At 32.7% G+C, this 13,622-nt stretch overlaps 2 protein-coding genes across 6 annotated transcripts; one reads left to right on the top strand and one right to left on the bottom strand.

Annotated features, from left to right (window-relative positions):
- Positions 1-574: 574 nt before the first annotated feature.
- Positions 575-3,712, bottom strand: LOC144561600 (ubiquitin-like protein 5). 4 transcript variants are annotated; one of them, XR_013513895.1, is made up of 4 exons: positions 3,547-3,708; positions 2,556-2,802; positions 768-871; positions 575-680 (listed from the first exon to the last, which is right to left on the bottom strand). XR_013513895.1 is itself a non-coding variant. In XM_078310612.1 (3 exons), the coding sequence occupies exon 2, from the start codon at positions 2,785-2,787 to the stop codon at positions 2,566-2,568; it is 222 nt and encodes a 73-aa protein (XP_078166738.1). In that variant the 5' UTR covers positions 2,788-2,802; positions 3,547-3,712; the 3' UTR covers positions 575-871; positions 2,532-2,565. The 4 variants fall into 4 exon arrangements, 2 of the variants coding, with proteins under 2 accessions (XP_078166738.1, XP_078166737.1); XR_013513894.1 differs by having other exon boundaries at positions 575-703; positions 785-871; XM_078310612.1 differs by having other exon boundaries at positions 575-871; positions 2,532-2,802; positions 3,547-3,712.
- A 5,375-nt stretch (positions 3,713-9,087) lies between these two features.
- Positions 9,088-9,832, top strand: LOC144561851 (uncharacterized). 2 transcript variants are annotated; one of them, XR_013513932.1, is made up of 3 exons: positions 9,088-9,326; positions 9,422-9,697; positions 9,744-9,832. XR_013513932.1 is itself a non-coding variant. In XM_078310951.1 (2 exons), the coding sequence occupies exons 1-2, from the start codon at positions 9,147-9,149 to the stop codon at positions 9,593-9,595; spliced, it is 354 nt and encodes a 117-aa protein (XP_078167077.1). In that variant the 5' UTR covers positions 9,088-9,146; the 3' UTR covers positions 9,596-9,832. The 2 variants fall into 2 exon arrangements, 1 of the variants encoding a protein (XP_078167077.1); XM_078310951.1 differs by having other exon boundaries at positions 9,422-9,832.
- The last annotated feature ends 3,790 nt before the right edge of the window (positions 9,833-13,622 follow it).

Here is a 13,622-nt window from a genome sequence, read left to right as displayed (position 1 = left end):
GTGGTGTGACGATCTTTGTGTATTGTTTTTTCTTTTGCTGATTTGTTGTGATAGCATAAGCAATTAAGCATAGTGCTGAGCATTTTCTCTTGATATTAATCAATAAGATAAAAATGAACATTAAAAAATTATCCACATCAATGTATTTTGGTATGCTCTTGATATAAATTAAAACAAAATTAAATTGTTGTACTTTTTTACATGTGTATAGAGAAAATAATATAAATCATACCTAAAATTTTATTTTAAATTTTAGAGAAGGGATGATCGGATTTTTCTTTAAAAAGAAGTAAAATTTGCTTCATATTTCCATAAAGTAGAACAAATTAAGATGGATTCAAATTTTATATGTACCTGTCTAGACGCACACCCGTAGTCTGTCCCACTTAATTGATACAGCAATGCACTCTATGTTTTGGGCTAATGGAAAAGGGATAAACACCCACTCCAAATGATAACAGAGACCAACCATTAGAAACGTGCAGGTAAAATCTAGACTCCAGTGAAATTTCCATTTAGCAGACCAACACAACGAGAAATGCTGAATAAGCTAACATTCCAACATAATCAAACAGAGAAACAAAAGCACCATAAAATACCACACTAATTATATTTGTTTATACTACCAGTATAACAGTGAAATCATATACATTGCAAGTGCACCAAATGCTCGATGATTACAATTAACTTAATGACATGCAAAGAGTAATTACATAGTTTCTCCATACTGCCACACACAAGTTACTAGACAATCTTCAGATTTTGATACTTAATGACATGCAAACAAGAGTTATTATATAGTTTCTCCATTCTGCCACACACAAGTTACTAGGCAATCTTCTGATTTTGATTGCAATCGTTCATGACAAACCTGCAATACAAAGATGCCATCAGTATTTAATATCAAATGCCTGATACATGGTATCAACTATCAACACAAAAAAGAAATGTAATCTCTAACCAGGCAAATGAAAACTACATAATGATCTCAACACATTATTATAGTAGTGAAACCCTGCTTTATATTTGAAAGGCTTCTTTAAAGATCAGTGCAAAATTTCATCATTTTAAAAAACTTCTTCGAAATCCATAATATTTCGTTCTAAATCAATGGTACATTTATGTCGAACCAGACATCCAAGTTACACATGCAAGCAAAAGGAAAAAAATGTTCAATTTTACTTGAACTTCTTGTATCACAAGTTGCACATAAAATCCGAGCCTCAAGTACATATGCACCCCACCAACAAAGAAAGTGTTTGCCTATCTATCGCTAAAGGAGAAAATACTAACACATGACGTCCTACAACAAAGAAAGATAAAATGTAAAATGCGTTGCATGATGTGTGACTGCTGCCCCATTGAGACAAGCTTGCCCCTAATCTTTCACTGCCCCCTAAGCACTAGATGCGTGGAATAGCGACCAGCCTGGGAACTACCCTCATGGCGGAAATAAATCTTCTGTTATTCTAAAGGAATAACAGGAACCTGTTATTCTAAAGGAATAACAGGAACCTGTTATTCCAATTCCAACCGTTGATCTTCGTTGAGATTCCCGCATGAAAAAATTTCTTCGTTGAGATTCATGCATGGAAAAAAATTGAACGGTTGGAATCAGAATAACAGGTTCCTGTTATATAACAGAAGATTTATTTCCTCATGGTACCGGACATAACGATTCAAGAGACCTGGAGTGTCTCCTGGAGAAGAGCTGCAAAGGCAAGATGACTATAAAGGAATGGTCCTCTTGGTTTATGTGCACATACTGGAATATTTAAAAGCAACAAAACAAAGTGATAATTGAAGGTTCTCGCATGCAGTCATAGAGGGTAGCAGATAGAACGACACAGGATTTGAAGTTATGTTTGAAATACTGCTGAGAGATGCACCAATGTGAAAAGAGAATTTAGATGCCAGTAGAGGTTGACAGGCAATTTTCATAATCTTAGGGCTTTTAAATTTCAAAGGATGTCAAACAGTGTAGCTGTGGTTCTTTTATTTTAATAAAATAGTCTTGACAGCATCTGCAAAGTTTTTTTTTAGAACTTAACTATGCTTCTGTCTAATCATAAGACTTTTCTAAGGGTATACGTGCAGGAAAAAGGCACAATTCTTTCTCAATTTAGTTTTCCTAATATTGCACAAAGGCCTAACCTTAAGTTTACAAATGCACTTTGTATAATTCATAGAGACAATTGTAATGCACCGGAAACCCTAATCAAAGCATAGCTTAATCTATACGTGCATACAGATGAAAAAGGTATGTCTATCTCATCTGTTTACAGTTGCACACGAAACCCTAACCCCTAAATACATAACATAGTATAATTTAACAACCTACCAACTATTATAAATTCATTAAACATTATAACCTAATTTAATTTGGAAGTTATAATTACAACAAAATTGAAAGATCAGATAGTTAAATTTATATTTCTATTTCAAATCAAAACAACCAAATTTCAATAAAAATTAACCCAAAACCCCCAATTATCTTAATTTTCTGGCGACCTTTTGTCAAAATTTCATACCAGGAATAAGCGTAGAGAACATACCAGCAAACCCTCAATTGTAGTAGAGTTCCAGGCCCATCCCATCATGAACCTCGTAATCCTTGAGTGTGATGTGGTCCTTGTAAATGTTATACCACTTCTGGATCCGGATCTTATCAGGACGAGTACCCGTTTGCGCCGCCACGAGCTTCTTCAGGTCGCCAATGGTGTCGTCTTCATTGCACTTGACGCGCACCTTCTTCCCCAGTCGATCATTCAACACAACCTCGATCATCTTGAGATGGTGGAACTAAGATTGCAAATTGGAAGAAAGAAAGAAAATCACAAATCAAAACACTTTCTGAATTACAAATCACAAATCATAAATTGGTACATATTCTAAATTACAAACTATTAACAGATTTTTATAATTTCATTTCAAATCATCACTATTTTGGACTTCTGCAAATTGCCTCAAAAATTATTACATATTTGTGCCTAATAGTTATGCTTGCATCTTAAAAGTTAAAACAAAACCAGTGGACACTTCAGTTTCAGTTGGAAAATTGGAAAATCATTAGAAAATTGCATATGCATAAATGCACAATTTAAGAAAGCAAATTGTTATAGTAGTAAATGAAGAATTCTGGTTGATACATGAACTAATGGAAAAATGAGAATTATGAGACTATTATCCATTAATTAATTAAATCAATAGTTCAAGAAACAGGTTGATAACAAAATAGCTCTATTAAGTGTCTGAGCACAACAAGTTTTGTTATGCCGTTCAATTTAACAATTAATTGATCCTCTAGCAGTTCAATCAGTGATGAAGAAGCATAAATTGCACAAAATACATATCCATTTCTTTCAAAGAATTAACCAAGAATTTAGCATGATTGGCCATGAATATCTACTACTTTCCAACTGAGCTCAAATTGGTCAAAAACATTGCTTATCAGTAAAGGATCCACCGATCCAGTATGTTAATCCTTCAGTAAAAAAAATTAGGGTTAGAGACTATGGAGTTAAGAGCAAAGAGAAGAGGCGGTACCAGTCAAGGCGTTGGCAGCAGTAGAAAAGAGAAGAGGCGATCTCCTTCGCGCGATCCTTTTCCTCCGCCGCCGATCTCTTTTTTCCCCTCCGCGATCGCCTAAAATCGCCTCAGATCTCTCCTCTCTGTCTCTCCGCGATTTAGAAGATAGCGGGTTGGTTAATGGTTAGCGGGTTGGAAAGGGTAGCGGGTAAGGCATATTAGAAGTATGGGCCGAAAAATAATAACAGAATAGAAGTCTGGACTGGCTGGGATTTAGTCATTTGGAATTGGGCTGGGCTGGTCAGAGGTAGGCAGATTTAGTTTCAGGATAGGCGAGGCCCGTTTTTGAACCTGGTCCGAATTAGATATTCACCGGTTTGAGCTGTTAATAACACTTATTTTATTGGGGGAGTTTCATGTATACCCCTCAAAAACTTCAAAATTACGTATTTCCTCCTCTAAATTTTAAAATTACATATTTCCCCCTCTAAAATTCAAAAACTCACATATTAACCCATTTTATTGTCTTTTATATTAAAACACATTCTAAATTTATAAAATACCTATTTTACCCTTTTATTAAAAAAATATATAACACCCATCAGACTCCAATTTGAATCTGAAGGTTCGTCTACCATCCGAATTGCTTTATGATTTGTGCGTGCTAAATCAGCATGAATCTTGAAGCGAACACACACGAATATTGAAGCAATATGCACATATCTTAATGCGATGCACGCAGGTCAAAATTGCTTTAAGATCCGTGTGTGCTAGATTAGCACAAATCTTGAAGTGAACACGCCATAATCTTATTGCGATGCATGCGGATCAAACGGTAGGAGAACCTTTTAGATTCAATTTTGAGTTCAGTGGGGTGTTTAATACTTTTAATGAAGAGTAAAATAGGTATTCTATAAATTTAGAATGAGTTTTAATATAAAAGACAATAAAAATGGATACATATGTGAGTTTTTAAATTTAAAGGGGGAATACGTAATTTTAAAATATAGAGAGAAAATACATAATTTTAAAGTTTTTGAGGGGTATACGTGAAATTCCCCCTATTTTATTAGTAATTGCTTGCCTTCCAACGTGGGATACGTCACAGTTGACTGATTTTAACACTATATTTTTTACTAACACAATATTTATGAAAAAAAAAAACTACGATCAATTTTATCTCTTTAAATATGTGCCTCTTTCAAAAAAAATATAATAATCTAAAAGCTCATGGAAAACAATATGATGGTTAATTATTACTAATATGACCTTTTTTATGTAACAAACATTTTATTTTTAATACAGCCCTGGCTGCCGCAATGAAGTTTTAAAAAAAAAAAATGACCTTTTTTTTTATTATCTCTTGACTTTATAGCAAACTTTTGTCTTGCACTCGCTCAATTTTACTCTTCTACTATTTCAAATATGTCGAACATAATTAGAATTATATGAAATAGAAACATTTCTCTTTTTCACTTTTCCAATATTCCATGTATTTGCCGAACTTGCCCTAACTAATTTATCCAATAAAAGCTCTCTTTTTTATGTTGGGAAAGAGACATTTGCAGGGATTGAAAAAACACACATAAATATTAAAGCAATCCTAATATAACGGGTCCGGATCCTCTAAAGTAACTCAATTTTTGGATTATGGATTGGAATTATCCGATTCGAATCCGTCGTCTGAAATCGCTTCGGAATTTGAATCAATCGTTCTGATATGTGAACTCCACTTGAGATGGATTATCGCAGATTCAAATTGGACGGTCCGATGTAAAACTCAAAAATTGAATTACTTAATCTGAATTCCACATAAGAGAGGTATCGAAGTCTAATGCAATTAAAGGGGGATTTTTTATTGGTAGTAATTAATAGAAAAGAAGAGAGAGAAACATAAAGAGTGTTGTTGAATTTAAATTGATAGTAAGATCATTACTACATGTACCGATCCTAAAACAGACCAACTTTTGAACGGTGCATATAACACCGATTCTAACTTTGGTTTTTATTTTTTAAGTATATCGAGGGTAACACGGAATGCTACATATCATTGGAAGGATATTAAAGGTTTAAGCTTGGATCGGTATATATAGCACCGATCTAAACTCTTCCAACATTTTTTAAATTTTAATGAAACTTGTTTCTTTACACGACAATTGAGAGAGGAGCATCATACAATATTTAATGAAAATATTCCCTGTTTTTTTGTATCGGTCTGACTTATACTGATCAAAACAATTGAATAAAAGTTTACAACCCTGAGCGTCTCTTTTTCTCTTCTCTAGCGGCCTCCTCCTTCCTTAGTCAGCGAGTGTGTTTTTTTTTTTTGAAACAGACCAAAGTTCTTCTTTCTCAGTGTCCATCTCACAAATCTAAACTTATTCCAACAAACCAGATTTAATATTATGTGGACTTCTCCTCTCAAATCTAAACTTATTCCAACAAACGGATTTGAATTTAATCAACAAATCATGAAGTTTTTTTTTCTAGGGTTTCACCATTTTTCTCTCTTCTAAATTTCTAAGTTATAAAAGATGAAGAGTAGAGAGAGAGAGGGAAGGGAGGGGAGTCACGGGACCAAAATACCAAAGTTGGGATCGGTGTTAACTATACCGATCCAATGTCTGGACTTCAATTCCGGATCCTCTGTGACATATCTTCGTAATCCGCAAAATAATTAAAAAAAAAAATAGAGTTAGGATCGGTGCTATAGGCACTGTTCAAAAGTTTGCTTGTTTTAGGATCGGTACAAGTAGTACCGATCTTACTATCAATTTAGAATTAAGTGCACTCTTTCTGTTTCTCTCTCTTCTTTTATATAAATTACTACCAATAAAAAATTTCCCAAGGCCCCCCCACCTTCTCATTTAGAGACCCTTCGTAAGTATATAACATTCAAACTTAGTCTCTAAAGAGTAAATCTTAAAATAATAATTCATAAGGATTGCTATTTTGTTATGTGATAAAATCTTTCAGTGTCACATCCAACTGATTTCTTTCAATTATCCTTCACTTTTTGAATTTTTAGTAATATTGAGCCTAGTCCTAGCTGAAAAATTTCCGTGAGACCGTGACCCTCACTCATAATATTTTTTATTCTAATTAGGCATACAACACAAAAGAGTTAGTAAATATATCAATTCACAAAGTCATCACTATATTTTTATCTATTTCTGTCATATCACTGACATTTTCAAATAAATATGTATGATATAACTTTTCTTTCAATTCACATTTCTTTATCTTCCCCCTCTCTTTCGTTTATCCTTTTATACTAATTGGAAATAATCAAAACCAGTTGAAAAATCCTAACTTACGAAAAAAAATAAACACTCTTAAATAAAAGAATATATATGTATACATCAATAGTATACTCTTAAATAAAAAATATGAATGCTCTTCACCCCGGGCACGTCTTTTTGTCAATGCAAACATAAATAAACCAACCGATTTTATCCAGCTCAACATCAATATTTTTTTATAAAAAAGATATCATCAGATAAACATTTTTCACGAGGGAAAGATATAAGTGCTATACGATCACAAGAGCATTGATATTGGGTTTGTGATTCTGATTAGAGAGAGACATAATTATATTTGAAAGGGGGCAATTCAAATCAATTAGAATTGAGAACCATGTCCAGTCTACAAGTTAAACCATTGTTTTCTATATATGTTATAGAGTGAGTCTATGGTACTATGCATATCACGGGTTGGTCCGTAATACGGCTCAATATTCGACTTTTCAAAATCCTAACGGTCGATCCAAACCGTTCATCTTGTTCTCCATATTAATATGTGTTTGGAGACCAAATTTTATATTTTTTGAATTTTTTTTTTTTTAGATATTTAGAAAATCACTTGATCTGAAAATTCTGAACCATCCAAAAACAGTGACTTTCAATAAATCTAAAAAAATAGTAAAAAAATTTCAAAAAATGTAAAATTTGGTCTCCAAACACATATTAATATGGATGACAAGATGAACGGTTCGGATCGACCGTTAGAATTTTGAAAAGTCGAATATTGAGCCGTATCACGGGCCAAATCGTAATATGCATAGTACCATAGACTCACTCTATGTGAGTTATATGTGAAATGTTATAGGTTTAAAATAATATTAATGATATGCATCGATGTGCATTATCTTTCTCTTTGCTTGTGGAGCGATGCTTGCGGTATGCCTCATTGTCGCTTCGGATCCATGGTGTTTGGCTTAAGACCAATTTATGATAGGGGTTTCTATTATATTTAGGATTATTTTGGGTTTAGGGTTTTTATGATTTTTTTTTATTTTCAAGATTTTTAGGGTATTTTTTAAGGTTTTATCACTCTTATCAAAAGGATGATTCTAATGGACATTCAACTTTTATGGTATATCCAATTTTTTTGTGCATATATTTGAAAAATATTATTAAAAAAATAACAAAACTAAACTAAAAATGTGTATTAAATTTGAATCAATTTGAAATGTAATTGATTATTCAACATAAATTCATTAAAATTTTCACTGTTAATAAGTAAAAGTTATTTGATGGAAGGCTAAACATTTTAAATCGATCCAAATCAGAAACATATTCTATCTAAACAATTAAGGTCATACCTTCAATTTAATTTTTTAGTTTGAATGATATTTATTAAATATATATACCTTGTGAACATGGGTATAGATCGATCTAAAGTTTCAATGTAAAAATAGCATATTATGGATAAAGCTTTGAACATGGAAATTTCGTTGATTATACAAAACTTTTATATGAAAATAACATAATCTCGCACTATTATTGATAAGAAAAACACCGTGTATGTTTGTTTCAGTTTCTTGTAAAAGCTAAAGGTGAACTTAATGGTGCAAAATTAGCATTAATAATTGAAACACTTTTTTTAATTATTAGTGGAGAAGCGTCATTATTTGGTGACCATTATGCCCTGTCGCCCTGTCGGTGAAGCAATATATATATATATATTTGTGGAGCTCTTATTCCTTGATAATTAGATGAGAGACCCCATGAAATGCTTTATTAGCACCAAATCTAACCACCCCATCAGGAATAATTGAGATTATTTTGTTGAAATTACACAGTTCATGTAATAATAGCTTTAAACGACACTTAAGACTCCTCATATTTGGCATCTAACCACAAAAATTATTAAATAATCAACTTGAAATTATATAGATGTAACCCGGTAATCCTAACCTTCAACGTAATTACATCTAAATTTGTTATTATCTTGATTTTTTAAGTCGATCGATCGATTTGATTAACCAGGTAATCAATGGGCGATATCTCTTCCAACATCATGTTCTATGAATTTGGTGGCATACAATATTGATGACCTGAAAATATTGGTAGTTAATTTATGCAACAGGATAATGTCAAATGTTATTAATGCAATTAAATGCGTTAAAATATTTGGAATGATTTTCTCAAACAAAATAGAAAAATAAAATTTTTAACTACTACCTCCTCGACAAGATTTGTGATAATTGCGGACCCCGACGATCAACTTGCAACCATTGACTTCTGATGTCTATATATCCAACTAACTCTTATCATCTAAATTAAAATACTGATCACTTTGTTAACCAGAAGAAAAAAAAAAAACTAAAGAAAAAAATGTCTGAGGAGAAGCACCACTTTGGTTTCCACCACCACAAGGAGGAGACGCCGGAGGAACTGGCAGCGAAGCAGAAGGAGAAGGAATTGTACGAGAAATACAAGGAGAAGGAAGACAAACACAAGCACAAGGAGCACAAGGGTGAGAAGATTGCAGTTGCTGCTGGTGCCTTCGTTGTGGTAAATTATTAATTATTCCATAAATTAAAATCTTAATTTGCAGAATTCATAACCATTAAAAGATCTAAGTTGTTTGATTGTGTCATGACATGCAGCACGAGAAACATGAGGCGAAGGAGCACCACGCCTTCATCCACAAGACAGAGGCGAAGGTGGCCGAGACAGTTGTGGTGGTAGCCGGGGGATACGTGCTTCATGAGCACAAGGAAAAGGGGGAAGCAGAGGATGAGGCCAAGAAGCACAAGGAGCACCATCACTTGTTTGGATAGAACTCATCACTTAAATATTATGTTATTTATATATAAAAGAGTATATTTATGTTTGCTCTTTTCATTTAGTTTGATTTACTTAGTGTGATCTGGATTTGCTCGGTGTACTTCATATTTGGACTTTTTTTTGTTTGTCCTTCAATAAGAGCTGGATCGATTTGGATCTTGCTCTTTTGTGATTCACCAGTTGTATTATTAATACCTATTTGTTAGTAATAATTTTTTAAATTTGATTTTGAGGTGTATGATTTTGTTTCTTGATCACACTTAATTGGTAATTTCATGATATATTTCAGTCTCAATTTTTTAAATTGAACCAGGACTAATTTCCTTTATAGAAATTTGAGAGGAGACGCAGGGCCATTTTCATAATCTGTTCATAGAATTTAACATTTTTAGATGTCATTCGTAATATATAACTGCTTGTGAAACTATGCTCTTTTAATTGTTTTTTGTTGTTGTACAAAAATGGTAATTTCACTGCAAAATTTTCCATTATGAAAAGTTTAAAGCCATCAATTTTTTTATCCACATTATTGGAATAACATGGGTAGCTAGAGTAATTAATTTATTGGAAGAGCAAATACAATTTTCTTTTTCTTTTTGTTATCGTTGCTACGACTACTTTTGCTGTTTGACATCTGACAAATCATCTAATGAAAAGTATTTAGATGGGATCTTAGGTGCCTGTTCGGCTGATAAGGATTTAGCTTTCTTAGAGCTCTTTTAGGTCTTAATCCACATTAATCTGTCCGAACAGTGGCTCCTTAGGCGAGATTAAGACTCCTTAGCACAGATTTTTAATCCCTGATGCCCCTTCCTTAAGATTTCGACTTCTTTAGAGGCCTCCTTAGGACCAAAAATACAAATTTCTTTGACAATTATACTCTTGACATCTGACCTCCTTAAGAGCTCTTCTATTTTTAATTCATTTTCCATCTTCTCTTTCACTTGGGCGGGAACGCATCCCTAGACGCAGGAAAGAAAAAATGTTGCTTTCTCCGGTGCAGATTCACCCCTCTCCGACGAACCATTTCTAAATCTGACACCACACGGCTATTCTCGTCGATGCGCTCTCTCTATTGACACCCCAATTGCTCAGAGGTATTTTATTTTTCTTTCGGTAGCATTTCTCTTGACACAAAAACAGTGAAGACTTCGTTACTGAGCAGCTATGGAGTTCCATTTCTACTAGGTTTTTCTTTTGTTTTGATTACATGTATTGTCTCCGAGCAATTTGATAAATTTCTCCTTTCTCGGAGGTTCATTTTTGGGATTCATATTGATAATATATACTGTCTTCGATAAATCCAAAAATGATACAATTTGCTGGGGTTCATTTTGGTCTTTTTGGTTGATTTCACGCAAACCAAGAATTAGTCTATATAATTAAAGGTATTGATACAATATTTTTTTTGGCTTAGTGTTTTCACAACCGCCAACTACACGGCTCAACCTAATTCCTTGAAGGATGCATCTACAATAACTGGTAACTCTTTGTTAAGGTTATGGTATTTGGTACCACTGGTACCAACAATTTGTTTGATCATTGGTATGGTTTATGAAGGAGCTGCATGTTATTCGGTGGAAATTTGTATCCAAGACAGTGAATAGATTCAATTAGGAATTGGTGAAATAGTGAGTAAATAGGAATATGATTTGAGTGGTTACAACTGTTGTCAGATGTTATGGTACCGAATTGTGGGAACATAGTCACTGCAAATTGTAATTTTGTAACCATGGTTTGTTGTTTTTAATATATATAATACTTGACAGCTTTTGTCAAAGCTTCTTAAAAAAATGCTTGATTGCAATTTTAATATATTCAGATGAGACTTTGTTAAGGTTATGGTATTTGACACCACTGGTACAAACAATTTGTTTGATCATTGGTATGGTTTATGAAGGAGCTGCATGTTTATTTGGTGAAAAAAATGATTTTTAGCGGCTACATAAAAAACAAGATTGTATTGCTTAGCTTACTGAGCTGTTGTTAGGTTTTATTTGGTAATGTCATAAAAATTGTTTAATTTTCATCAATTTTGTTTTAGGTTTAATTCAATTTATATTGCGAAAAATATTAAATCAATTACTGTTATCTATATAACAATATATAACAATAGAGGATGGGGTATATTGGTCTTTGACTCTTATCACATAATAGAATAGATTTTTTTAATGTATAATCCTTCTTTCATCTTAATCTTTTACTTGCCGAACGTGAATTCCTTAGCGTTCTTTAAGCTCTTAATCTTTCACCTCTTAATCACTCTTGCCGAACGGGGCCCTAAAGAGTAGCAGAATGGATATTCCATTATTCCAACTTTCCAAGGCAATATATAGAACAATATTAACTTTGCGGCAACAGTAGTAGAAATAGTAATATGATAGCTTGTATTTAATGCTGAATAGAATTGAGTGTACCAAAATGCCATCAACTAGGAAATAAATTTGCTGTGATTCCAATGGAAATTACAGTGTCATGTTATTCCGCTGTCAACCATTCAACTTTGTTGAGATTCATATATGAAAAAGTTTCTTTATTGAGATTTGCACGTGAAAATTTCTGAATGGTTGAAATCGGAATAACAAGATCCAATTATTTCATTGGAATCACAACAGATTTATTTCCCCATCAACCATTATTATTTTTTGAGTAAAGATGGAGGTCAAATTATCAAACTATTTAATACCCTTGTTATTACAACAAAAGATTTTTTTTCATCTGAGTTTCGAATTCATAACCTCTTACATAGAGACTATGCGTCTTTGCCACTACACTGAATGCTAGTTCTTCATCAACCATTATTATTAATTATGTTAGTTTTGTTTATTTTTAAAACATGATACATGATTGAGAAAGAAGTGGATATTGTAAAACTGAATAAATAAAAATAAGATAAAATAAAAGTGAAGTAAATTATAAGAAAATTTTAATTAATTTTTTTATTCAAAAAAAAAAATTATCTTCCGTTAGGTACTTCGTTAAATTTTTCTTCACAACATTTCTCTCATCTTTACGAATAAAACAAATTCAATATTGAATATACTCTCTTAACTATTTTAATAATATTTTAGCATTTTTTGTATTGATCCCCACAAATGTAAGTGCTTACTAGTTTGGGCCCCTAGCTGACTAGTAATTATTGTTTCATAACTGCAATTGATGCTAATTCATCAATTTTTAGTCTAATAAATGACAGTTAGCGTGCTAGATTTACCACATAATGTTATGACATTTATATCATAATGACCTTTATTTTTTTTTTTAAAACTGATAGAAGCTATCAGTGATTAGAGTAATATAAAAAAATAAAAAAATAAATAAAAATAACAACTTAATATCAAAACAATCTAAAACAGCTGCCTCTCATCAACAATGCTTTAGCCATAAAACCGCTTCTCTCCGAGTAGATTCCGCAGCCAATTTAGAATTCAACATGCTTCTTTCAAAAAATTTGTTGTTTCGTTATTTCCACAGCATCCATCCATACTCTTGAGAAGAAATAAGCACCCCATGTCTTCCTAGACATTCTCCTGTTACAATTATGCCAAAACCGATACACAGTGTTTTGTATCGATGATCCCCTATGCATTATATCATATCCAACTAACATGTATCATAATAAACTTCAGATGTGATTTACTAACACTCGTGCACTACATTAATTACAAATAATTATCAGCTCATGGCTAGAAAAATAATAATAAAAAATAACAAAGATCAGCTCATTAGAACGTGCTACAAGAATTATGTACAATGGCACCTTAAAGGGACCACAATTCTCTCTAGCCGTCTCTTCTCTCTCAGAATCGTCTGCCTTACATTAGACACTTTCTGGTACACCATCTCTCATACATGATTCACTGCACCACCTCTCAGCACCGGGTTCAGTTCGATTCGAATATTATTCAAACTCAAACTCAAACTAAGATAAGTTTGATTCGGCTTGATTCGTTGCCACCCCTAATTACGACAAAATAATTCATCAAACAAATTATATTAAATACTGATGGTTTCAACATT

This window comes from Carex rostrata, chromosome 11 (genome assembly GCF_964058835.1).
Source record: "Carex rostrata chromosome 11, lpCarRost1.2, whole genome shotgun sequence".
NCBI classification, from domain to species: domain Eukaryota; kingdom Viridiplantae; phylum Streptophyta; class Magnoliopsida; order Poales; family Cyperaceae; genus Carex; species Carex rostrata.
This window is presented reverse-complemented; position numbering and strand designations above follow the sequence as displayed.

Coding starts and splice junctions, on each gene's coding strand:
- LOC144561600 (XM_078310612.1), bottom strand. CDS start 2,787: ATGATCGAGGTTGTGTTGAATGATCGACTGGGGAAGAAGGTGCGCGTC.
- LOC144561851 (XM_078310951.1), top strand. CDS start 9,147: ATGTCTGAGGAGAAGCACCACTTTGGTTTCCACCACCACAAGGAGGAG. Junction 9,327..9,421: donor CTGCTGGTGCCTTCGTTGTG/GTAAATTATTAA, acceptor CATGACATGCAG/CACGAGAAACATGAGGCGAA.